This window comes from Astatotilapia calliptera, chromosome 23, assembly GCF_900246225.1.
Source record: "Astatotilapia calliptera chromosome 23, fAstCal1.2, whole genome shotgun sequence".
Lineage (NCBI taxonomy): Eukaryota > Metazoa > Chordata > Actinopteri > Cichliformes > Cichlidae > Astatotilapia > Astatotilapia calliptera.
The window spans coordinates 5565505-5590943 of NC_039323.1; the positions used below are offsets into that span (position 1 = coordinate 5565505).

The 25439-nt window shown below is 40.3% G+C and overlaps 1 protein-coding gene across 3 annotated transcripts in view; it reads left to right on the forward strand.

The window, feature by feature from the left end:
• ncanb (neurocan b) overlaps window positions 1–24995 on the forward strand; it is a 178823-nt gene extending 153828 nt beyond the window's left edge. For all 3 annotated transcript variants that reach the window (XM_026159413.1, XM_026159412.1, XM_026159414.1), the window contains exons 12-16: window positions 425–583; window positions 4919–5001; window positions 5216–5360; window positions 14474–14656; window positions 18406–24995. In XM_026159413.1, coding sequence (XP_026015198.1) covers window positions 425–583; window positions 4919–5001; window positions 5216–5360; window positions 14474–14656; window positions 18406–18542 — 707 coding nt within the window. In that variant the 3' untranslated portion in view covers window positions 18543–24995. The remainder of the gene's footprint in view (window positions 1–424; window positions 584–4918; window positions 5002–5215; window positions 5361–14473; window positions 14657–18405) is intronic.
• Window positions 24996–25439: the final 444 nt, after the last annotated feature.

A 25439-nucleotide genomic window follows, 5' to 3' on the forward strand; every position in this document is an offset into this window, starting at 1 on the left:
GATTAAAACGCCCTTTCACTGGACTAAGCTGTCTCACCAGCGACTTGGCTCTGCTGTAGATGAAAAGTCCGAGGCAAATCAAAGAGGAGAAGACACCAGCAGAGCCAGAAATGGAGGGAAGGAGGCAGAGAGGGGTGTCACAGAGGGCACTAACAGCAACACCATGTAGGGTTTTTTGTTTGTTTGTTTTTTGCTGCAGAACAGGAACATGTTGTGTGTGGATGCAAACATAAACACTAAATTAATGATGGTCTCCCTCTCTTAATGCCCAAATCGTCCTACCTCTTTCCCTTGCAGCACCATGTGGGTGTTTTAACAATTAAAAAAATCTCACTTGTCTTCCCTTGTGGATTTAAATTGACTAATAACTGTCTTTTTCAATTATCTTCCCCTTCTCTTTCACTACCCTCCTACATACCCGCAGACACTGAAGGCTGCGAGCACACTTGGAGGAAGTTTCATGGCCACTGCTACAGATATTTCACACGCAGACACACCTGGGAGGACGCTGAGAAAGACTGCAGGGAGCACAATGGCCACCTGGCCAGTATCCACAGTGTGGCTGAGCAGAACTTCATCAGAGGTGAGTAAGGAGAAACAGGACAATAGCAGATTTGGCACAGAGTGCAGCTCTTTCTGATGTTGTTACTCTGCAGAAAAACTAAAGTTAGGAAGACAAATTTGGACATTCAAGGGCCAGTAAGTCTTGCTGTTAGATGACAGCTCACTTGAGCATGCCCGAGGTTAGGTGGACATAAAATCTCCAAGTTGAAACCTCAGTTAATGAGACTCTAGCAACTTTGACACAGCCATTCTAGGAGCTAAATGCTCACAACAGCATAGTAACAGCAGCACCATGCTGATGCCACCTCCTTAGTGTTTCCGCCTCATGTTTACCGTGTTCATTGTCAGGAGCTGAGGCCTATGTGCAGTTCTGTTTGCAACATAGCCGTCCACTTAGTTTATGATTGTTTATGATACCCACATCCATTCATCCATCCATTTTCTGCCACAGTCTGGGTCACAGGGACAGAGATGCCAAGACCTACTTCTCCCTAGGCATCCCCTCCAAGGGGACAGTGAGGTGTTTCCAAGCCAGCCAAAACATATAATTTCTTCAGTTTATCCTCCATATGCCTCCTTATAGTAGAACATGCAGGAAGCATTTTAGCTAGGAAGCATCCAGGAGGTGCCCAGGAAGTACATCCTATTCAGAGGTCCAAACCAACTGAACTAATGCAGAGGAGCCGTAGCTCTCTGCTGATTTCCTTCCGAATAACCAAGCTCTTCATCGTATCTCTGAGGCTGAGCCCAGACACCCTTTGGCCGAAGCTCATTTCCACTGTTTGTATCTGCGATCTTGTTCTTTTGGTCACTAACCAGAGCTCACGGCCATAGAGGAAGGTAGGAATATAAATCGATAGCTCGCTTTCTGTCTTCACCACAATCAACAATTTCTGAGTCACTGCCACATCAGTCCGTCTGTCAGTCATCCACTCTACACCTTCCACATTTGTGAACAAGACACTGAGATACTTAAACTTGTCCACTTGTGGTAACATCAACATAATATGCTTCCATTTTTCAACTGAAGATTCTTATGTTTTAGTGTTGAGGACATCTGAAGATTTAGATAGGCATCCTCACGCTTTCTATTTCACGTCGCTATATTTCAGAAATATCTGGTGACACTTGTAATCACCAGTCACTTTTAAAGAAGACATTGCTCAGTTTAAATGATAGTACTGATTTAGTAATAATAGCCTAACCTGCTGTCACTTGGATGGCTGCCTTTGCCTCCTGCACAAAGCTTTTAGAGGCCAGTGAGTGGTATCTACTTTTGTACTTTATTATCATACTTGGAGATGACACCTGACCTTCCCTTTTATGTTTTCCCTAACTCAGTATTAAATATCTTTATAGTTCAGCTGTGGACGGACCTTAAAGGACTTGATTTTGCTGCCGTTTAAAACAGCCTTAAGGAGCAAAGTCCGAGCTAAATAAATCTATATCACCATTTGTTGCAGTGAGTTGACCCTGCAGGCCCTGATATAAGTGTCTGTACAGTAAGTGATATTGATTGTGCTATATTCTTTCTGCAAATGTTATTTTTTTCAACTTTTGTGATAGCTTCACCAAAGCAAATGAATCCATAACCTGAAACTTAATAGGAAAAAATTGATTTAATTACAATTATTAGGACTTCTGAGTTTTACGTATGTGAAACAAGCACATGCCTTGGAAAGGTTTATGACTACTTGAGTATGATCCATATCTTTTAACATAAGGATTTGCATTTTAGGTGGTAGAGGGCATTAAGTTACATGAATGGCATACAAAAAAGGTGTGTGACATCACCAAAATATCATCATACATCTCTTTTCATGGGCACTTATCTATTCAAGGTCATCTCCTCATGCACCTCCAGTTAGCTTCCTGCATAGCTGCTATTTTTAGAGCACTTAAACAAGGTCTATTCTGACTAATCGGGTATATAGATCTGAGTTTTTACCACAGACATCAACCTACTGGGACAGCAAACATAATCTTGTGTAATGGAGTGACTTTTGTGTCAAGGATCATCCCTGTTGATTAGCTCTGTATCTCAGTGTACAATCCAGAGGCCAAGCAACAGCTTTTTGGGTTAGAATCTTCAGCGTCCAAAATAGACATTCACAGTTTTGTCCACTGAAGACTGTCAAGGCTGAGGTCGTAATGGAGAATGTGTGTATTGAGGTTGAGCTTTTGTTACCTAGTGGCTACACAAGCCACGAAGTACCAACGGCCAGATTTGGTGTGTGGTAGTAACAGGTAAATCCATCCCATTATCCAGTGCACATGTCAGACCCACATGTGCAGGTGGTCAGCTGAGAAGTTAATGATCATGCTCTATATTTGTAATATGAACAGAGAACCCGAGATGTGTTGCTGTGGTTGTTTTAGTATGTAATTATGGTGTTTGGTGTCCTTTCCTGTTGTCCTGAATTGAATAAGCCAAACAGTTGAAGAGCTAAATACATCTCCTTGGCTCTTCAACTCATGTTCATTGTGGACTTAAATATTTGGCCACAGAGAGCAGTTTAATTAGTGCCAGTCAGCATTACCATGCTAATATCCATTCAGTTTTTCTTTGGTGCTCCATAAAGCTTCATCTCTTTATTCTTAAGTTTTTGCCCTCTGGCAAGCTCCACAGCCACTTGTGTTGTAATAAGACCTGATCAGCAGCAGCAAACTATTCTGGATCAGCCGTCTGTCCCGACCAGATGCCAAGAAAAGACAGTACCACCCACCTAGAACTGATCTTTCTCCTATTTGCTCACCATTACCAAAAAGTGCGTTTAATTGCCTCGAAAATGGACGTCTCCACCCCTGCAATAAGAGGATCACAGCCATTAGGAAGATTAATGGGCCTGGTAATGATGTTAATCAGATTCACCATGATTGAAATTCCATTACATACAGTATGTGCAAGCACATGCACATGGCTGGCCTACTGCGCACAGAGACACCCACACACACACAAATGAGATTAACCCAAAACACCATTAGGGAAATATCCTTTCACACAAACAAAAATCTCATCACACGTATACCGTAGACAGAAATAATATATCTCTATTAATGGTCATCATTCATCTGAGGTCAGCCAGCTCCAGGACTGTCAAGCTTGAGTCGAGCTCATGTGTGAAACCTGCACTAAGAAGAATAAGAGTACCCTGAGTTATACTACAAAGCCCTCCACTGTTTTACACCAAGGGCAGGGCTGGACTGGGACAAAAAATTGGCCTGGGCATTTTGACTAGAGACCGGCCCACCGGGTATTATATTATAGCCTCGCCTCTGTCACGCACTGACAGAGGCGAGGCTGCCGGACACTGACCACCACCAGTAGGCAACGGGTGAAGTGTCTTGCCCAAGGACACAATGACCGAGACTGTCCAAGCCGGGGCTCAAACCGGCAACCTTCCGATTACAAGGAAGGGTTTTTTTTACAGGACAGTTGGCAACTCTACTAACTAACCTTATGAATAAAATAAAGTTCACTATCATTAACATCATAGCACCCACCCAGCTGTATAGAAACTCCGTCATGCTAGCTAGTACGCAGTGCGAGTAATTGTGACTGACTATAACAATTTAGCACAACGAAAATAAACTCCACCTAAACTCGGTTTATATCTGACCCAGATAGACTGCAGGTCATAACTTCTTACCTGAAGTTCACCTGACACTCGGACCGGCGGCCGCACAAAATACCCTCTGTGCTATCCACTTGTATTGTCGGACCAAGGCACTTTTGGCTCCCCATTTGCAACATCTGGACCAAACCTAGAACGTTTTTTGGGATGTGTGTTTGTTTTGTTTTTGAAAGAGTGTTGCGACACCAAAAGCATATGGCTTCCCTTCATCACCTCAGCAGACACTTTCACACTATCCAATGAACAGTCTGCCTCTATATAAGATCCAGCTTATTTGGTACAAACTTTCTCCACCAGGTAATGTCCTCAGAATGAGGCCAGTGCAGATAAAGTCATATGACGAGTAGTTGGCAATAGTCTCCTCTTTAGGTGCTGGATTTTCAGCACTGGTGATTAGGTGTTTTGTTGCTCCACACAACAAAGTGATCAGTTTCCCACCTGAATCAGGGTTTGTGATGTGTCACAGCCTCATGACAAATGTTTTTAAAGGATTTTTTGTGAGAAATGAGTGCGTATCATGTACTCATACAGTAAACCATAGAACAACAATTCATTCCTAACAATTTTTTTGTAGTATGTTGTAATAATTATCTATAGATGTCAAGCAATACATTGAATTGCCCCATATATGTCTTTATTGTTTATTTGTAGGTGTGGATACTGTGTGTAGTGCTCTACTGTTTTCTGCATTAATTTTTTGTTTGCAATTTCTTACTCAGGTCTAAGCCATGACAACACCTGGATTGGGCTGAATGATCGGACAGTAGAAGATGATTTTCAGTGGACTGACAAGATGGACCTGGTGAGGATCCAGCTGTTTTTGTTTTGTTTTGTAGTCAGCTGATTCCAGCGTACTTAAAGCTCCTGGAGTTGCATAGCAAATTTTGATGTGGTCATTGTAGCAGCAGTCGTGATTCCCAACAAAATGTTTTCTCCACTGCCTGTAGTAAAAAAAAAAGTAGCACTTTTTGCTCAAGTTTGTTTCTTTAACCTTGCCTGCTTGTGTATGTGTGCAGCAATATGAGAACTGGCGTGAAAACCAGCCAGACAACTTCTTTGCTGGAGGAGAAGACTGTGTGGTGATGATTGCTCATGAGAATGGCAAATGGAATGACGTGCCCTGCAACTACAATCTGCCCTACGTCTGCAAGAAGGGAACAGGTGAGAACAACACAGGGGGAAGAAGAGGAGAGGAGAGTTTTCTGCAACTGAAACAGTTGATAAAGATGACTGAGAAAAGAGGTGAGGAGGCAGAGAGCAGCAAGATGTAAATTGGAAAGAGGAAGAGGTTGCAAAGAGTGAGAAATGTCAGATCTGAAGTGCGAGGCAGCAAGGGATCGGACTGAAGAAGGCAGAGACAGAATGAGGATGTACAGCTCACCGCGCTTTGCTGTCAGCTCTTTAGTTTCAAATCCTGTACAGCCTTTAAAATAGAATCACAAAATAGAAAGGTGATGAAAAGTTCTTGAGACTGTGTTTTTTTATGTAAAGCAGCTCGAAAATGCTGCACACCGTCTCTATCAAAGCACAGAGACTGACAGCGCACGTACCTTCAGGTGATTCTGAATATCCTGACTGTGTCATGCTTTACATTACACACAACTGTGTGCGGTGCAAGAGATTAAGACCAAGCCTCTTCAGTCACTCTGCATACCTTAGAGTCACACTGCTTGCGTCTTACAAGCCCTCTCTTTCTGATGTCCTGTCATCCTCCAGCATCAACTTTAACAAGTTTTCCACACACGGCTCATGTCCTGACTTGATTTTTTCTTTACCCATGTGCTGTTTTAGTTATCATTGTATACGCTGCTACCTCTTCTTTATGTCTCCTGTTGCAGCTGTCCCATCTAAGTGTAGGCTTCTACGTGTTCCTCTGAGAGCATATTAGAGCTTATTTTTTCATACAGGTCAAACTTATGATCAAGAGCGGGTGGCTTGACATATAAATAGTGGGGGTGCAACCATACACAAAATTCACAGTTCAGTTCGATACTTTGGTGTCACGGTTCGATATTTTTTCGATACAAAAAAATGTTCATGCTTTTTTAATTTGTCATTTATTAAAATTATAAATATATATTTTAACTCAAAAGTACAATTTTTAAATGTAATGTTGCTTAAACAACAAAATAATAAAAATAATAAATCTATCTGATCGAGAAATCACTCATCTTTGGAAAAGAGAGTTTATTACAGAGAAATGGCTCTTTCCAAAATAAAAGCTATACTATAGGCTTCTTCTGAGGTATATTCTCAGCAGCATATTAAACATATCAGGTCCCCATAAGGAGAATCATGTGCTAACGGCTGTCTAAATGACTCGGGTAAAGTTTGTAGCATGCGTGCTTGTTGTTTTTGTCTGCTTCCACTTGTCTTTGAACAAGGATGATGTCGGCGTAAATGTGCAGTCATATTCGTTGTGTTCCCACTAGTGCTGTCAGCGTTAATCTCGTTAAAATGACATTAACGCCATAAGGCTGCAAATCTCCATTAACAAGTTACCGCGGATCGCCCCGTGCGTGGGGCTGGGCGGCGTCAACACGTTAACGAGCTAACTGCACTAACGCACTAGTTCCCACCGATTGAGCATTGCGTGGCACATCCGACAAACTGTTTTACTTTTGTGACGCGCTTACCATCAGGGTCATGCTTCACATGAAAACCAAGATAGTTCCAAAGGCCAGCTCTGAATGAGGGTGGGGGAGGTTCAATTTGCCATGTTGCTAGCTTGCGCTGCGCTCAATGGATCTGCACTCGACAGTGCAGCCTAGGTGGAGTAGTCGAACGCAGATCCACTGAGCGCTCAACACAGACAGCTTCGTCAGAAGAAAAGTTGATAAAATAAAAAATAAAATTTGTATTGTTCGATACATATGCGTACCGAACTGAAAGCACTGTATCGAACGGTTCAATATCGATACGAGTATCGTTGCACCCCTAATAAATAGGTAAGCCAGGCTGGTTTAGAGCAATACTGGGGCACAAGAAGACACTGGAGGCTGAATTTGAAAAAAAAATTATAAATAATAATTATAACTCTAGTACTTCTTATATGTTTGCAAATCATCGATATGTTGGCTTGCTCTTTATTTCAGGTGTTAATTGCCTCTCAATCTGAGGCAATGCTTACGCTTTGCTTTAAGAAAGCATAAAGATGTCTTGTTGTTGCTTTTTTATCACACTTGATTTACTTCTAAGTTGCATTGTTACAACATCTAAAGCATTCTGATCTTCTCTGTTAGAAACGCGTTTTTTATCATGTCCCTGCGTTTCTTTTGGAGTTTTACACCTGGATTCTCTGGCCAATTTTTTTTCTTTCCCTGCTTGCCTCTGTTAGATCCTGTCACCTGCTCTTCCTACAGGCTGACTTTAAACTGATAAACCTAACATGAAAACCTCATTGATGGTCATCATATCAAATTAACCTAACCATTTGTGCTTATTTGTACCAGGTATAGAGAATTTAATATTTGTAGCCTTATGAAGAGTGTCATCATTTATCTTACAAATACTAAATGCAAAACCAGTGTGTGAAAAGTCTTCCTGATTCAACAGCTAGTAGAACCAATTCAATAGCTGGTAAGGACCAGATTGTTCTATTATTTCCTCACAGAATTGAAACGTGTACTTTCTTTTTCTCTTGATTATATGTGTTTTTTGATGGATAGACAGTTCTTTGGTTAATCTTTCCCCGGTACATGATGTGCTGGTATCTGATTGAAATGTTAAGGAATAAATGAAAAAGTGCAAAAGTGATAATTACAAAGTTGTGGCACTTCAAAAGAAAACATCTTTGTCACATTTAATTGCTTTTGGTTGAAACTTCATGTCTTTGACTGATCCTCATACTCAACAGTCTTTTTCTGTATTGTCCTTTACTCTGAGGCCTATGCAAAGGCTCTCTTACCTCTCTTACCTTAGATTTAGTTTATTTTTGTTCTTGGTTTAACTGCTGGCTTTGCTGTAGTAGAAAACAACATTTATTTCCGTAAGAGCACTATTACTTCAAAGGTTTTATGTCTCAACCACTGTTTGCCAACCGCCCTTTTTTATGCTCTGTGACTTTAATTTTGTGCAAATCATTCGTCTCACTGTCCCCCCTGTCATCTTTCCTCCCATCATTGAGTTGAGTATTATAACTTTGAGTATTCATATATGACCGTGGGAGTCTGCGGTCTTCTCAGGAGTTGGATTGAGTTGTTCTTTTCAAGTCTTTATGCGTGTTTTTGGAAAATAGCATCAGCAGATGTTGGATCAGCCAGTTGATCGTGGAGACACGTACAGAAAACAGGCTGCTGCTATATTGGTGTATCAAAGGAGAGCTGTTTCCCTTGTGAGCAAGGTGTTGCAGCACCTCTGCTGCTCACTGTCACAAGTCCCAGGCATACAGCCCACCTCTGACCTTAATCAGTCACTTACAATCACCAGCATCTTTTCATCTTTTCCCTGCTTCCCTGTCATCCTCTTTTTCACTCACTCAAGTAACCCCCATGTACTGTCTGATCGTATCAGTGGAGTTCTCAGCTCCATGCTGAGACTCATTTCTAATTACCCCAGCTCATGTGATCTGATTGTCTTCTCATCACACGAGCCAATCGGGCATCTTGATCAGCTGCTTGGGGGGTCAGTTAGGGTGGCGTGTTGTACAGATGGTGATGATTTCTTTTATTTAAGCAAAAAGACCTGATGCAGTCATCTCATAAGACAGTACAGTATTAGTACTTTGACTCTACTCATTTTACTGTACTCTATTTTTGAATTTGGGTTGGAATAGTATTTCTCATGTACTAATATTTTGTACATTTTTATAGAGGAACGTTCAGTTACCTTTTTGTCCTTCAAGGACTACTTTTTACTTTCTTACTTTGGGGCCATTTCAGAGCCTGTACTTTCCCACTTTTACTTGAGTAAAGAAGTTGCTTGAGTATTTTTAACACATTTACCTTACTACTTAGAAAGAAAGTCTGTACTTTTGCCACCTCTGTAGAAGGATATATATATCTATATCTATATAGCTCTGGCCTTTTTTACTAAAAGTGATGCTCTTTGTAGGATTGATTCAACTTGTTTCAAAATTCAGATGTAATATTTGATTGCTGGATCAACGTTATCCAAGTAAGGGATAAAGAAAAAATGGAAAAAAAGCAAAACTGATTGAGTTCAACATTTACATTTGGATTACGGTGACAAGAATGTCACACAGTCATCTGCCTCTAAGCTCTTCTAGCAAGGATGAGAAGAAATTTACCTACAACAAGACATGTAAGAATTATAAAATTATTCAGTTTTTTTATGGCTTATTACAGAGGGGGGAAATCTAATTTTGCATGACATACAGACACTGTGAGCGCGTTGGGAAATAATAGGTTGATGTCAGTGCCTTCAGCAGTTCATGTGTCCACTGGGGTGTAATATAGCCACTGTGTAATACACACAAACCTGCTATTTCTGAATTCTATTTTGTATTTGCAAGAGAAGCTTTACCAGCTTCCACCTTAGTGTGAGACCTACAAGCCTTTCAAATAATTCAAAGGAACCGATATTTATGAATTTTGCTGGAAAATAGTGCACATATTTCCAGTGTAATAATATTTGTTTCGTTTGTTTGGTCTGATGATGAGTCTAGCCATTCAGAGAGAAAATAGAAGGTAAGAAGAAGATCGCTCTCCTCGCCAACCCTTCCTGACCAAGCACAAACTTCCCCCAAGCTCCCCACATATTCTCCACAGGGACATGCCTGTAGGAACACAGCAGAAGGTCAAGGCCTGCAAGCAGCCCTCCAAGGAAATGCTGTCTGACCAAGCCAGACTGCTTACCAGCTTAAAGCTATAAGCTACTTTTTCAAATAGTCTCCTTTTAATTTAAATCAAAATGGAGAAAAAAAAATCCTACTTGCAGTTTTGTGTTATTTGCTTCTTAATATCTGTATGTTTGGGATGCACAGACTCGATTAAAACGCACATTATCTGCAGCTACACAACACTAAGGAACCCTCTGCTTCCTTATTACACTGTTATTCTCTTTTGTGTGCTTTTGCAGCTTTTTTCTATTCCCTGATGTTTTCTTAATTTGCAGTGCATTTGACCTCTCAGAGTTGGGCGTGCTCGAAACATCTCACTTAGGAGAAATTAACCTCCTAAGACCCGAACTCTTTCATGGCATGCGTTTTTAATTTCTCTATTATATTCTATTTGGGCTGATTGGGACCTGATGAATTTAACGACATTCGTTTTAAATTTCGATAGAACAGTGGAAATATAATGTCCTCGTAAGTGGATATCAGGCCCTTGTAGAGCAACATTTAGTATTTTGGTCTAGACCAGCGGTCCCCAACCTTTTTTGCACCACGGACCGGTTTATGCCCGACAATATTTTCACGGACCGGCCTTTAAGGTGTCGCGGATAAATACAGCAAAATAAAACTAGTACCGGTACCGAAAAAAAGAAGATTTATTCATAACACACGTGAAAAGACCCAGGAAAACCGAGTTAACGATAAAAACGATAACAAAATAACGCTAAAACCGATAAAAAACCCTGAAAACCATACATTTCACACCTGAGCCTCAACTCTCGCGGCCCGGTACCAAATGACTCGGTCCGTGGCCCGGGGGTTGGGGACCACTGGTCTAGACAACCCAAAATGTGATATCCACATATGTGGACGCCAGGAGGTTAAGGATGCATCCTAGTAAGATGCATCCGAGGTCACTCCCAAAGCTTGTAGCCATAGGTGAGAGGAGGAATCGGCACATAGATCGACCGGTAAAAAATCATTTACGCTCAGCTTTGTCTTTGCCACAGCAGACAGATACTGCATCCACATTATTGCACACATTGCATCAGTCAATCTCCAACCTACTTCCCTTACTCATGAAGATCCCAAGATATTTGAATTTTCCATTAGAGGCAACAACTCTTTCCCAACCCAAAACAGTCACCCTTTTCCAACAGAGGCTGACTGCAAAAAGCAAGGAGAAGATGCTGCAACCACCAAACCTGACATTCTTCCTTGGCTGTGTGTGCCTAGAAATTCTAAACATAATCATTGGCAAAGCGCAGTCCTAGTAAAGTCCAGCCATCACTTATGGCTGGACTTTGGTTCTACAGGAATTGAATAGCCTGTACCACTGGGCCTAACACTCCCAAAGGACACCCTGAAGGACGCAGTCAAATGCCTTCTCCGAGGCCACAGGTTATAAATCTAAGTGGACTTTGAATGAGATTTGTTACCTGTGGTGTATTTCTGTTTAGTGAACAACAAAACAAAACCATTATCTCAGTTGATCTGAGCAGCTGTCAGTGTTCACAAAAACAGACTTTCTTAATAAACAAAACTGAGTTTGAACATAACTCTGTGTGAGACGTACTCCCATAGTGTTGTGCAGAGAATACACACACACATTTGCACATCTCTCTGATTTGTTTTCACATGATTGCCAGTAGGTGTGCGGATGTTTTGAGGCCATAAAGGAACCAACTAGAGGAACCCAGCAGCTGTTTGCAGTTTTCCGCATGACTCACAGTGACTGCCCCCCTGCAACACAAGAAAAACGGCAAAGAAAATAACTATAGATATTTTCACAACACGCATGCAGATATACTGCGTAACTTCGTCTTAACTTCCAGTGTTGACTTAGAACAGGGATCTCGAACCTGTGGCTCTGGACCACATCCGGCTCTTTTATTGATAAATATGAGTATGAATAATGGTGATTTTACACATAGTTTTATTCATGCTGATAAGGGGAAAATAGAGAATGTAATGCTTATTGAAAAGATTTGTTTGCTTTGATTGGAAATGCTGTTAAAAACATGATCAACACAGGTCAGAGATCTGTTTATTTGATATATTATAGTTTATTTCTATTTGAACTGTTTTAAAACTATTAGGCTTCTTTATGTTCTATTTATAATCAAAGTAGCCTCCGCTAAATTTGATATACTTGCACGAACAGCACTCAAGGGATGCAAAGCGGTCTCTACGTAAAAGATTTGTTTCCCCTTCATCTCACAGCTGTTCTGTTTTATCTGTAATAAGAATCATTTAAAAAGTAAATAATTTTCATTCTGTTTTATCTGTCATTTCAAAAATACAGCAAAAACATGACATTATTTTAATGGAAATGCAAAGTTAAAGAGCCAAAATCACTGCAGCTTTTAATTATTTACACCCACGAGTAATGTTGATAGGCTAATTAATAATTAATAGGCTTCCGCAGTGATATTATTTGGGAGGAAGCCTGCGTTTGATAGTAAAGGTTACTCATCCTAACCTTGAATTAATGTTACGTAGTTGTATGAGCCGTCAGACCAACCAGTCAGGTGGCAGTTGTTACATTTATCCATATTTAGTGAAGACACTGAGCAAAGTGTATTTTAGATGTTGCAATGACAAACAATGCTTCAAATATGGACTTTACTGTGAAGAAGTTTCTAAAATGATTCATTGTCATGCAAGCAAAGATGAGTCTTTTACCAATCACACGTCCTAAAACACTGAACAGGTACTTTTGGTGTTTTTTATAGGTTTTTTGATGGGCTTTTCTAAGACCCAGCATCCTTTCACTCGCAGCCCTCTACTCTTTACTATAAAAACCACCTTTTCCAGCTCCATTTCCCTTTTCTGAGTTTTTTGACGTTTTATTTTATACCTACTTCAGTGCAATCTCACTTAGCTTGTCTGCACTGTGAGAAAACTTTCAACAGCGTACATAGGTGACAGCTAATGAAAAGCTACCTTTTAGCCTTTCATTTGTGTCAAGACAGTAATAGTCTCAAGTGAGGGGGAAGTGCTTATTGCCCTTTCCATCCACAGTTTATTAAACTGTAAATGTGACGTTAAACCCTTCATCAGAGTTAATGGCATTGCTTTCCCTTATTAAGAATTTAAGAGGTATTAGGACACAGACAAGGGAATTAAGGACTGTAAACATTTTCTGATTGCTGATTAAGTCCTCTCCTGACTGGTTTGTTGCTGAACTGTGCAAATGGCATCCAAGGATGAAGTCAGGGGCCATCAAAGCTGACTTTAAGTTTCCTGTCTGAAAGGACCTCAAGCTGGGTTTCAACTCCGGGACGAAGGCAGGTTGACATAGTGGGGACTGATAGTACCAGTAATATCAGTTGGGGGTTCGAAATAGTGCTGTACTGTAGTTATATTTAACTTTATTTTTCATTAGTTGTCATAGAAATTATTAAGTTCCCCCAGTGGTAAATGGAAAAGTTTAAAACTACAGCCTGTCTATATTTTATTTAGTTAATTTAATAATTTACATAATGGATCAGATGGAGTTAATGACTAAAACCTAACCATAGTTTTTCCATTATTTTGTTTTGCATTGTATTGAAAGATAGAACTGAAGTCAGCCTCGACCACTGCAGACTGACACCCCGACGGGAGAGCTAAAAAAAATTGGTGAAGTTGTTTGAGTGCCTCCCTGAGGCTTGTCCATCCTGTCAGTCTCTGCCCAGAGTGTCAGTTCTCTGTCTGTCTCAGCTTGAGTAAACAATTTTCTGATTCTGCCTCCTCTCTTTTATGTGTCTAAAATGCTGTGTTACTTTGAATCCCACCTACTCACTCGCTGACAGACTTGGACAGACACCCTGTCCTGCAGATGCTAAATCCACAGATTGAAGCGGTTTTCAAAAAATGTTTTATCCAAGTCATAGTCATAGTCATAGTGTGTGGGATGTGTTCTTAAAATCTAAAACACCATTTGGAACCATTTGTTTAAGTGAAGCACACTAATGGGGTGAATCCAGGTTCAATCCAAGTCATTACTGTTTAAAGACGACTTATTATGGTCAATTCCAGCTCCATGTTCTTCGTCTCTACTGCTTCACTGTTCCGAATAAACAAATAAAATAAAATGTTTTAATTTCTTTTCCCTCCATTTGACGCAACTTTCTTTTGATTGAACTTCCTCTTAAAAATAAGGATTGAATCGCAGGTAGGGGGTTTTTGTGATCCCACTCAGAGCTGTGTGCCTAAGAGGAACGTATTAAGGATATCTCTTCTCACTGGTGTCATACAGAGCCAAGGGAATAAAAATAGCCTGAAACCGAACATTCAGAGGACTCTGAAGCCTGAGATTGTTGCTCATAGGGATCACTTGAGCTGATCACGTCAGAGAATAACAAGGAAAACAATGATAAGAACCTTTTAAGAATCTTATTTGATTAATAAATACTAATGACACAGCAAGAATTGTAAGTAATTACGATAAAAATAACTAACCTCATTAATATTCTGTCTTTCTCTGTCTCTATAGTGCTTTGCGGGGCCCCTCCAACTGTGGATAATGCCTTCCTGATTGGTCGGAAGCGTACCCACTATGACATCCACTCAGTAGTGCGTTACCAGTGCGCCGATGGCTTCCTGCAGCGGCACGTGCCCACTGCTAAGTGTCGTGCTAACGGCAAATGGGACCGACCTAAAATCATCTGCATAAAATGTGAGTGTTAACAAAGAGAATATGGCTGCTTGGTAAACAGCAAGACTTACAGAATTTTTTAGGTCATTTTCACATTTCTGTTTTGTTTTTTTTAATCATTATTAATATTTTTAGCATGCACACCAAAAAAGACTGAACCCCAAACATCAACAGCCCCCAGGAGCTGCTGTCACTTTGTGTATTCTCGGGCTTTCCATCCCCGCTCTCATTATTGATAATTGCAGTTTTTAGTCCCTTGGGCTTGCTTAGAAGTCGCAGGGTGTCCTTTGAAGTGTTTTGTGCTCGAGGTAGTTTTTTTTCCACTTTTCCTTTGTAGACTTTTTCAAAACTAATTCTAACAGGTTGAAGCTTCATGTAAATCAACACACGTGCAAGAAAGAAAGAAAGGTCCAGTGATTTACTGAAAGATCTGCAAACAAATACAGGAAATGCAGTATATGATGCAAAAATAGCGGTTATGCAGTTTTAATGTGTTTGAGTCAATATTTGGTGTAACCACCTTTATTCCTCAACACAGCCTGAACTCTATTAGCCAGCTTTCTTGTAATTTCTTTAAATAGTAATAACTCTCCAGGATTCTTGAAGGACATTTAAAGCTCCTTTTTGGATGTTGGATGCTTCAGTAAACAGTAGATGAATCAGTTAAACGGCACGGTGCATTTTTCAGGTCCTGTATCAGGTCTTTGCTGGATTCTTCCTATTTCTTAAGGACCTGGCCTTCATATACTATTGTTTCACAATTTTTAGACGTGAGAGTTTTTCTTTGTACTCCACTTGTTTAATTTCCTCAACTTTTTAAGAACATACTGACCAGAGGTGGGACCAAGTCATTGTTTTGCAAGTCTCAAGTAAGTCTCAAGTCTTTATCCTCAAGTCTCAAGTCAAGTCTCAAGTAATGTCAGGCAAGTCAGAGTCGAGTCTCAAGTCACTGGTGTAAAAGTCCGAGTCAAGTCACAAGTCTGAAACTTTGAATTTCAAGTCCTTTCGAGTCTTTAAAAAAAAAAAAACGAAAAAATAATGTTGCAGTTATGCTAAATGTAAATATTAGACCATGTAATTTTTTAATCTGTGTTTTTCTCAACACATGACAAAATAGTGAACTTAGAAAATATACACAAATTGTGAAATTGCACCTCTATAAAATGCAGCTCAATTAAACTTAGCTCCAAGAATAATTTTCACCGACAGTTCTGAGATAAGCTGCATGTTATTCTTGGATGCGCTTGTAGGACCGACTTTAAAATCGCATGACAAAAATATCATACACATTAAAAAAAACTGAATCACCAACGTAGCCTGGAAAACATTTGCTAGTTAGATAAAGTCAGCTATCTCATTGTAGCATATTTATATGCATATTTATAATTATACGGTTCTTGGAGTGAGTGCATACACTCATGAAGTTTAGTAACTTCAGGTCACTGCAACAAGCTCAGGTACAGTTTACCGACGGATGGGTACAGGACCTTGAAATGCACCGTGTAGAACGAAAGACCATCGTACGTATCATAAGTTTACCAGTCTCACAAATCGTCGTCATAAATACACATTCGTTAACCGTTTATTAATAGGACCTTTGAGCTCAACGGTAATTAATTAGTAGTGGAAATAATTTCTGGTAGCATCACAGAAATGTAGCAGTGACAATAATATTGTATGCTGTAATCGTACTGGGCAATTAGTGATACAAAAAACCTGTTTTATCCTGTGAATAAAAGTATATGTTTTTGTCAATGTACCATAATAACAGAAGCGAAACGCGATATTGTGTCAGGACAATTCACTATTTATGCACAATAAATAAAGGAGCATAGCGCGACAATTTCTGTTCAGCGCCAGACTTGCTTGTAACCTATATCACCAATTATGTTATGAAAATGACGTATTAACTACTAAAAAACACTGACCTTCGTGTAAATGCTTGGAGCAGACTAACCTGTGAGCTGGAGTGTTCTGGGACGTTATATTTGATCTTTGAATGGCTGCAATCCAGGCCATCCGTCGCGTCTTTGTTACTTTGGAAACATGGCTCGAACAATTTCTCTTCAACGACCAACCGATCTCTTTACCCGTCGGCTTCCCGTGGCTGTCATGCGACCGGCTATTGCAGTTAATAATACAACGGCTTCTTGACATTTTTGTGTTTCTTTTTATCGCTGTGTGACTGATTTCAATTGAAAGCCTGCGTGCGTTAGTACCGCTTGCCACGAGTTCCCAGAATCCTTTGCGGTTCTACCCGTGAATGACGTCACATTTTCAATCTCTATATAATATGCATGTTAAATTTTATATTTGGGGTAAAATATCAAGTCTTTTCAAGTAAACCGGTTCAAGTCCAATTCAAGTCCCAAGTCATTGGTGTAAAAGTCCAAGTCAAGTCACAAGTCTTAGAACATTTTTTCAAGTCAAGTCTAAAGTCATAAAATTAATGACTCGAGTCTGACTCGAGTCCAAGTCATGTGACTCGAGTCCACACCTCTGATACTGACAGGTTTCCAGCTAAAGCTCTTTGAAAGTCACTTTTTTGGTCCAACAAAACTTGAATTTTTATTTTTGGAATTTTATGTAGATTAAACTAAAGAAGTAGGGACAGGTTACATGCCGCTTGTAACAAAGTGTGTCTGAAATTGTCATTTAAAATTGGATCTTTGTTAAGTTGCGTGTTGTGTGTAGACACATCACCGATTCATCCCTCGAGTTAAGTGTCTTTTTCTGCTTGAATGATTAATAGGTCAGTGTTAAGTGGTTTGATAAACAAAAGCGCAGTCCTCTAAAAATGGTCAAGTACAAGACAACACTGAAAATTAAAGAAAATACAGTCAATATCTAAAGAAAATCTTTGGTAGACGTTCATTAAGCGCTGAAAATTACAGCTACAACTTTAAAACGGCTCAAGTGGCTCAAAACTTTTCCACAGTACTGTTGTTTTGCACATGTAAAACATCTGCACAAAATAATCCTGCACAGATGGTGATAGTGATGACATTGTGGTGATATTGCACTTGCTGCCGGGTATTTCTAAAACAGCACAGAAAATCATTTTCTTTCACTGAATACCTTATCTTATAACATAAACTTTACTTTTATCAGTTTTTAAACTGCTCACACTAACCGCGACAGAATATACCAACTTGATGTCATAACTTTTCACCATAATTTTCTCTTCCTCATAGGCCGGTTGATCTATATGAAATATTCAACAAACTGAGCCTTGTATTTCACTTCACTTTGCTCACAGTGTGACAGTAATGATGAAATACTGAAATAATGTAACTTCTGTTCAAAGCGATAAAGATTCCTTTGCTTATGACTCTTTATCTTTGGACAGAGTTGTTTTTATGGCCCAGAGTTATGATGTTGTTATCATTCATTGCAGACGACATTTCTTTGTTGCCAAACCCAGAAAGGGACGGAGCAATCTAATTTGGCAGTACACACCAGGAACAAGCTTATACCGAGGCAGTGAGTGGGTGGCTAGCTCATTGTGCCCTTGCTAAAGGCACCCAGTCTACTCAATGAGAGATAAAACAGATTCCCTCAGTGTGGTGGAAACAGTTAAACCATCTGCACATTTTGACCTTCCTGCGTTTTGATCCGTTCTCTCGCATCTTACCTGGTTTCAAAAACTTCTGATGCTTGCCAGTGATTCATCTCCCGCTTGCATCACTTTTCTACCCTTCACTTTCATCTCATTACATACTGAATTACTCCTTTAATACTTCTCTCTTCCACTTTGGTTGTTCCTCCAGCCCGGCGAGCTCACCGTTACCGGCGCCACCACCACAAGACCAGGAGAGAGCGCAGAAAGCACAAGAGGCACAGCCACAGAGAGGGAGGCCACCACGGCAGAGAGGGAGGCCAGGGTCACAACCACGCCCGCTTCTGAACCAAAAAAAAACATCATCCCCCCCCCCCTTTTTTTCTCCTCTGCTGCCAGCTGCAGTTTGCCTGTCTCCCTGTCGTCCCCATTTCCCCAAACAGTTCTTCACAATAACAGCCCAAAACTCTCTGACCAAGCCGCCTCCCTCCGGCCTTGTCCCGCACTGCATTGTCCTGCCCTTAGCTCTCCAAGTCAGCCTGTATCATAGTCAACTGCATCAACAGGACAATAATAAATCCCTTTGTACTCTTTTTACTTTCCTTTCTCGGTCCGACGTTCTGGTCATACCCTTGCTGTCTCTTACCTACCTTCTTTCTTGACCCACTTACTCTTCCCTCGAGCTCAACGATGACCTGAAACATGGGGCTACGCTGACCTGTTTTTAAAAAAAAAAATCTTTGAGAGCCACACTGAACATTCTTCAGAGAGAAGTTCCTAAATAGGGATTACATCATTGAATTTGCTGTATCAAAATCAGACGAGTCAAGGAAGACGTGTTGTTGACTTGAGCCTTTTGTCTGTTGAACACATAGTTATTTTTTACAAATACTCAGTGTTTACTTCTTGACTCTGCTGCTTTTGGTTCGCTCTTTGTAAGGCATTGTACTTGACTTAAAGCGACGCTGAGTTGTTCCGAAACAGATTTAATTGATTTTCTTTCATTCAGAAGCAGTTGTAATTGAATTATTTTAATTGTTAGCGTTGTATCTTCTTGTCAGTGTAAGACCATTACTTTAGATCAGATGCTTGACCCCAGAGGAAAATGGAAATCGCATCCCTTCCCATTGCAGTTTCATCACATCACACATCAGTCACTTTTCAGAAGTGTTGAACAATATCAAACACCTCCTGCTGCGTCATACATCCACACCTGTCATTGTAGAGGGGGAATCTGAACGTTTGATGTCAGCTTGTCTCAACTCAGCTCAGCAGTCCCGCATTTGCTTTGTCTTTTTTCACAATTTGAGCTGCTGTGGGATTGTGTGCTGTGAATTAATCAAGGTGATGCAGCAGGGTGAAGAGCCTCTCACGTATCTGCTTCGCCTTTATTTTGAAGGTTTACTGCTGTTTTTGCTGCATTGTGTATTCAACAAAAGTATGGGTACATTCATATTGGGGTGTGTCAGACCAAGGACTGCATTAGCTAGGTGCATAAGTATTATTCAGTCCCTCTCTGAGTGATGTTGTCCTATTGTTCAATTTTGCAATTAATTTTATGTAGACGTGCAAATGATTAGCAAACATGGCAGTGAGATCACACTTTTATATATCACAAAAACACAGGACTTTCTTTCATCAGGACAACAGGTCAAGAAAAGTAAAACGCTGATTTGGCCATTAATACAGGGGAAAATGTTGCTATAGAAACAAACTTAAATCTTCACTCCCAGGTAGTTTAAAACATATGTTTTAAAAGCATCCACTTTTTTTATCTGTTTGTCCAGCTTATGCTACAGTCACACTAGGAAAAACAGGGACAACAAAATTATTGGGACAGTTTACAATTAACTTGCAACCTCGCTGCCTTTAAAACGGTTGTTTCGAAGACTGAAATCTGGCCCGTGACCATTTGCACTCAGTTGCCATCTTCAAAGTAACTTTGGTTTGACAAGACAGAGATAAACTGGAAATAAGCTTGTTATATGGGTAGAGCCAGGGTACTCCGAGCACATGTCCCATCAAAGGGCTAACACAGAGACACAGACAACCACACCCTCTCACATCCACACCAGTTTGGAAAATCCTCAGAGGCACAGGGAGAACTTCCAAACTGCACGTAGACACCCACGCTCACCATGAGGTTCAAATCAAGAGCCATATTGCAGTGAGACAACAGTGTAACCACTGTGCCACAACCTTTTCATGGCTCGGGATTTGTTTGTCTCAGTTTTTAAACATCCAGCCTTTGTAGGGCATTATTAGCAGTGAGTAGTTAAAAGTTAGCTAGCTGCCTGCTAGATTTGTATCATTTCATTAGGTTTTTTTTTTTTTAAATTATTATTATTTTACTGAAAACAGCCAGTTGCTGCTTGTGGAAAGAGTGCTGATGAGACTGAACCAAAAAGTAAAGTTAGGGGCTACAAAGATTCAATCTCTCAGATGCTCTGAAAATATTAGTGATTTTTGTCTGTGTTTGTCACTGAAATCATAATTTGATCTGTTGTCATAACACTGACATTCAGAACAAGGTTTAAAGATTAAAGGACTGAAGATGTACATTTTTGTAGTGTAGTCTTCAGCCTTAACCAGCCCTCTGAAGCAGGAAGAATTGAGCAAGTAGTGGGAAACAAGCACGACAACAAGCTGAGATTGTTGCATCATGAATCAGAGCTTTGTGCAGAGTATGAGGATGAATATGATGCAGAGGAGACGGAGACAACAAGCTCTTGCTCGTCTCGTGTCTGTCTGTGTGGATGCCGCATGTGTGCGTTATGGCTGAAGACGCCGACAATGGCTGAGGTCCCAGTGGATGACGATATAAAGGATCAGCAGAGATTAAGGCTTGCCATTTCTGGAGTCTCGCAGCTGTTCACACCTGAGCTCGCCCCTGTCGTGTCTCCTCTTTTAAAGAGGGGATTGAAATGGATAGAACAAGCACTTTGCTCCCTTTTTCTTCCCCTTTACTGCCAGGTTAAATTGCTGTTTTTTAAAGCCAGCACTTGGGGTTAGAGCTTCTGGGATTACACCCCAGCACTTTTATCCCTCATTTCTCTATCTCGTTATACTTTTATCATCACCACCTATACACTTTAGTACCTTTCATCTTTGTCGGGAAGTGGACAATAAGCACACCTAAATTCAGTTTAACTTGTTTTTTAGTGGAGAAAGCGTAGACTCAGGGTTTTCAGCAGTCTCTCGCGCATCTTATGAAAACACTAAACCAGGATCGGGTTATATAAAGTCACTTGAGGTAAGAAAATCTATCCTGCGCACATAAATCCCCCCCCGTCTTTGTTTATCTCCCCTCACCTTGGCAATGACAACGCTCCTCCACATGGAGAAGAATAGTGATCGTAGATCCCTGTATCAGTTTAATTAATCTGCTGCATGCCTAATTAACAAGTTGCATTATCTGCAGAACCCCAGAGCAGCCATGACAAGGGGAAGGTTTTGCTGACGGACAGCGAGTGGAAAGTAAAGAGTGACAGACAGGAAGCCCAAAGAACTGTCATAGCTGTCAAACAGCTGTCACTCGACGATGTCAGACTGACACAAACTTCTTTTTTTCTGTCTTTCCTGTAAAATAGACTGATAAAAGAAAGCGGATGAATAAAAGGGCAGACCGAAGACCTAATTCAAATCAGAGTTGACACACAGGGACGGTTTAATTACAGCTGCGTAAAGGTTGAGCTGTGTGACAGGACTAAATTTTAATGCGATAAAGTGATAAGGAAATGAATACAAGCCAGCTTCTAGTGGTTAATAAGACTAGACATTTGTGTTTAAGGAGAGTCTGACGTCTGTCAATTTTTCATTGCCTCTGCAGAGATTTTTAGGCCTTCCAAACAAGATGCAGAAAATATATTTAAATCTTCTATCCTACATGAGTTGATAGGTTGATATGTGTGGAATTTCTACTGATAATGTTCCATTTTTTATTTAAAAAAAGAGATAAGTCAGAAGTATAATAGACAGCACATAAAAGATCCGTTTGAATTTAACGCAGAGCTTCGCCCTCTGGACCGAGGGTAATGAACAATTTAGCTTTTGCACATCCGCTGGGACTGAGCTGGTCTTTTAAAGGTGGTTAACCTTTCTCACCGGCAGAGAGGAGAAAAAAAAATCTTTCAATGAATTCAAACAGCCACACTTTCCCTCTTGAAATTTCAAACAGTGTCTGTCTCTCTTTGCTTTTGACTCCTCCTTTTAATCTCCTCCACCCACACTCCTCTCCTCTTCCCTTGTCGGGCTTTCTAGTCAGAGCCCCAAGGGCAGGCAAACAGAAAGCGACAAACTCTTATAATTGTGAGTGTTAATTATGAAGATGAATGAGTTAACAGCGGTCTCTGCCAGCTGTCTCTTGGCTCAGCACCACACCTCGGGGGGGAAAGCAGCGGGCAAAACGCTGAACGTCTTCGCAGCCAGAAGGCCTCTTCTCAGGCTTAGCCACCTATCGTAATTGTTACCCACTTACTGAGTTCCGCATACATGAGATAAGAATTGGATTGATGGGAGTGCAGTGGCATCTTCTTGTGCTTGTAGCTGTGACTGTCTGATTGCCCTCTGTCTGAATGTTGACAGCGGGAGCGCAGCTCGGTTAAATTTGTTGTACATGTTTTTGATGAAGCACGTGCCTAGTTGGAAGAGTGTGACCGAGGCGGGTGCAGCGGCCTTCATAAACACCAATGTAATTTCCAGTGTACGTGGAGGAAAAAAAATCTAATATCCCAGCATGAAATTGCAGATAATAAAACAACGTTACAAGAGAAAATCTTTCTAGGATGACGACTTGAAGGCATAGTTCACCCCATTATCAAATATACATGTTTTTCCACTATCCTTCTCAGATTGCATATGGTCTGACTTATCCAGTTCTGTAGTTATCTGCAATTGAGAGATGGCTGCCTTCTCTCTCTAGAATTAAATGGAACTTGTAATGACAAACATTTGAAAAACATGGCAGCAATGTGTTTTCTTTGCAGAAGTCACCACCTGTTAATTATTTAAAAGAAACACATCCTGTATCAGTTTGTCTGCCAAACTATACCTCTAAATTAAAGGAAGCTGCATTAGTATTCAGCTGAAGGATCATTAATGTTTACATCCTGTCACAGTGTCATGGGCACAACCTCTTGTCACAGATATATGCGTGCTTCCTTTTGCAAAGTGATACTGCTGGCAAGGCTATCTTGATTATAGAAAAAATATTTCTGAGGAAAAGACATTGAAGCTTAGTTTTTCAAGGCGCTTCAAGCGCTACAAAACCAACGCCATCGTATTTCTGTTATAGTCGAGAAAACAAAAACAGCTGTTTAAGAGTTTAACATCTGTAAAATTGGGCAACTCATAGTGTAAATGGAAAGTATCAGTCACTTTGCACATACCTCGAGGATTGATCAGTTAAATGCCTAATAGTACTGTGATGCCTGTTAGTGTTATAAATGAATTTTCTGAGGAATGATCAGAGCCATTAATCATATTGCAGCGATTTTCACTTAAAGCGCTTTGTGCAACAGGCTGCTTTCACCCATTCAAACACACATTTATAAAGTGCTTATTCCATACATAAAGCATTCACACATCTGCACTCACACACTAGCGAGACTACGACTAGGACACCCTGACCTGCAGACTGGAGCAGCCAGAGGTCAAAGTCAAGTCTACCGCCTGTTTGCAATGACAAAGAGCGTATGTTTGTGGGGATGAAGGAAACCAAGAACTTCTTTCCCCCATGTATTGTAACATCTTTCTGTTCTCTGGACCTGATGCATTTGAACAGGACACTCATCAGTCATGACAGCCTGATAAGAGCATTAGAGGCTGTTGTCCTTCCTCAATCACACGCAGACAGACTATTGATTTCGTGATTAGGCTGTCTGTCCTGGGTTCTTATTAAGTCCGTCGATGGCATCGGCGGTACAATTGCATTGACTGACTGCTGAGCGTTTTTTAAATGACAGGAAAACAGACTGGTGTAGCTTATACCACTCCTATGTGTCCATAAGACACTCCAGGTAGTATCCTGTCCCATATGCATACTACTACTCTCATAACTCCCTATCTCAATCTCATAACTATCTCATGAGGATTTTTTTTTAAACTTTCGCCTCCCTCCTGAGGACTGCTGCATCACTTATCTAACATAGTGGAAACCACACTGCTGGTATTTGTATAACATCGCAGCTCTGTCTGATGCTGAGTTGAGACAATTTATCACTGTAAAGAAAATGGTTGGGATGGATGGATGAATGAAGATATGTTACAGTGGGATTATGACAAACGCAAAGCAGGAAGCAGTGAAAATGCTCCCTTTTCTCCTCTGTGATATAAATACTCAAAGTTTTTTGTTAGAACAATCCATTTAAACTCTGGGTGTGTTTGTTGTTTAGCCTCTCTGGGCCATATTCACACAGCCTCTGTGGATGAAAAACCCATCGCCTGCTTTCTGTTCCTCTCGTCAGCTCACACGCTGCTGGTTTATACCGCTGCAACAGAAAAACAAGAGGCGCTCGGTCAACAGGAGAGATGGAAGCAAAGTAATAGTTTGCCAAACTGACAAACATCACTTCTTTGGCTCTGTTCCCTGCACAACACTTCAGTCTGTGTGTGTTCGTGTCGACTGTGAGCACAGACACAATATCGCTGACGCTGGGCTCATCTACAGCTGTGTGAATGTGGTCCACAAGTATTTATCCATATTTATTGATGTATGTTCTTATGAATTCCAGTCCTGTCCCTGTATTATATTCTTTACAAGACAAATGATCATTAAAGGAAACCCTTGTTTGGATCCGTTAACTTCTTGCTCAGCGTGGTTATTTGTGTTTGAATTACTAAAAAACAGTATGCACCTTATTTTGCATTGAATTAAGCTTTTCTTTATTATTATTATTATTATTATTATTAGCATTAGCATTATTAGCATTATTAGCATGTTGTCATTTATGTGCCGTACACTGTTCATCACTGCAAATTACCAGAATCAGAATCTTTCTAAGCCACCTTGGTGTGTTGAAAGAGGATTTAATACAAATTATATTAATCACTTTGTTCGTATAATCATTACTAATCAAAATAAAAAGTAAAACATTAGGTGATAAATAAGATTTTTTTTAAAAACTGTAAATTCATTTTTAAAAACTAACAAATATTAAAGGAAAAAGCCTTTGAAGGCAGATGTGGCAGATGAGCCATCCAGCCCTAAAACATATATATGTTTATTAAAAAATAGTTTGTCGTTTG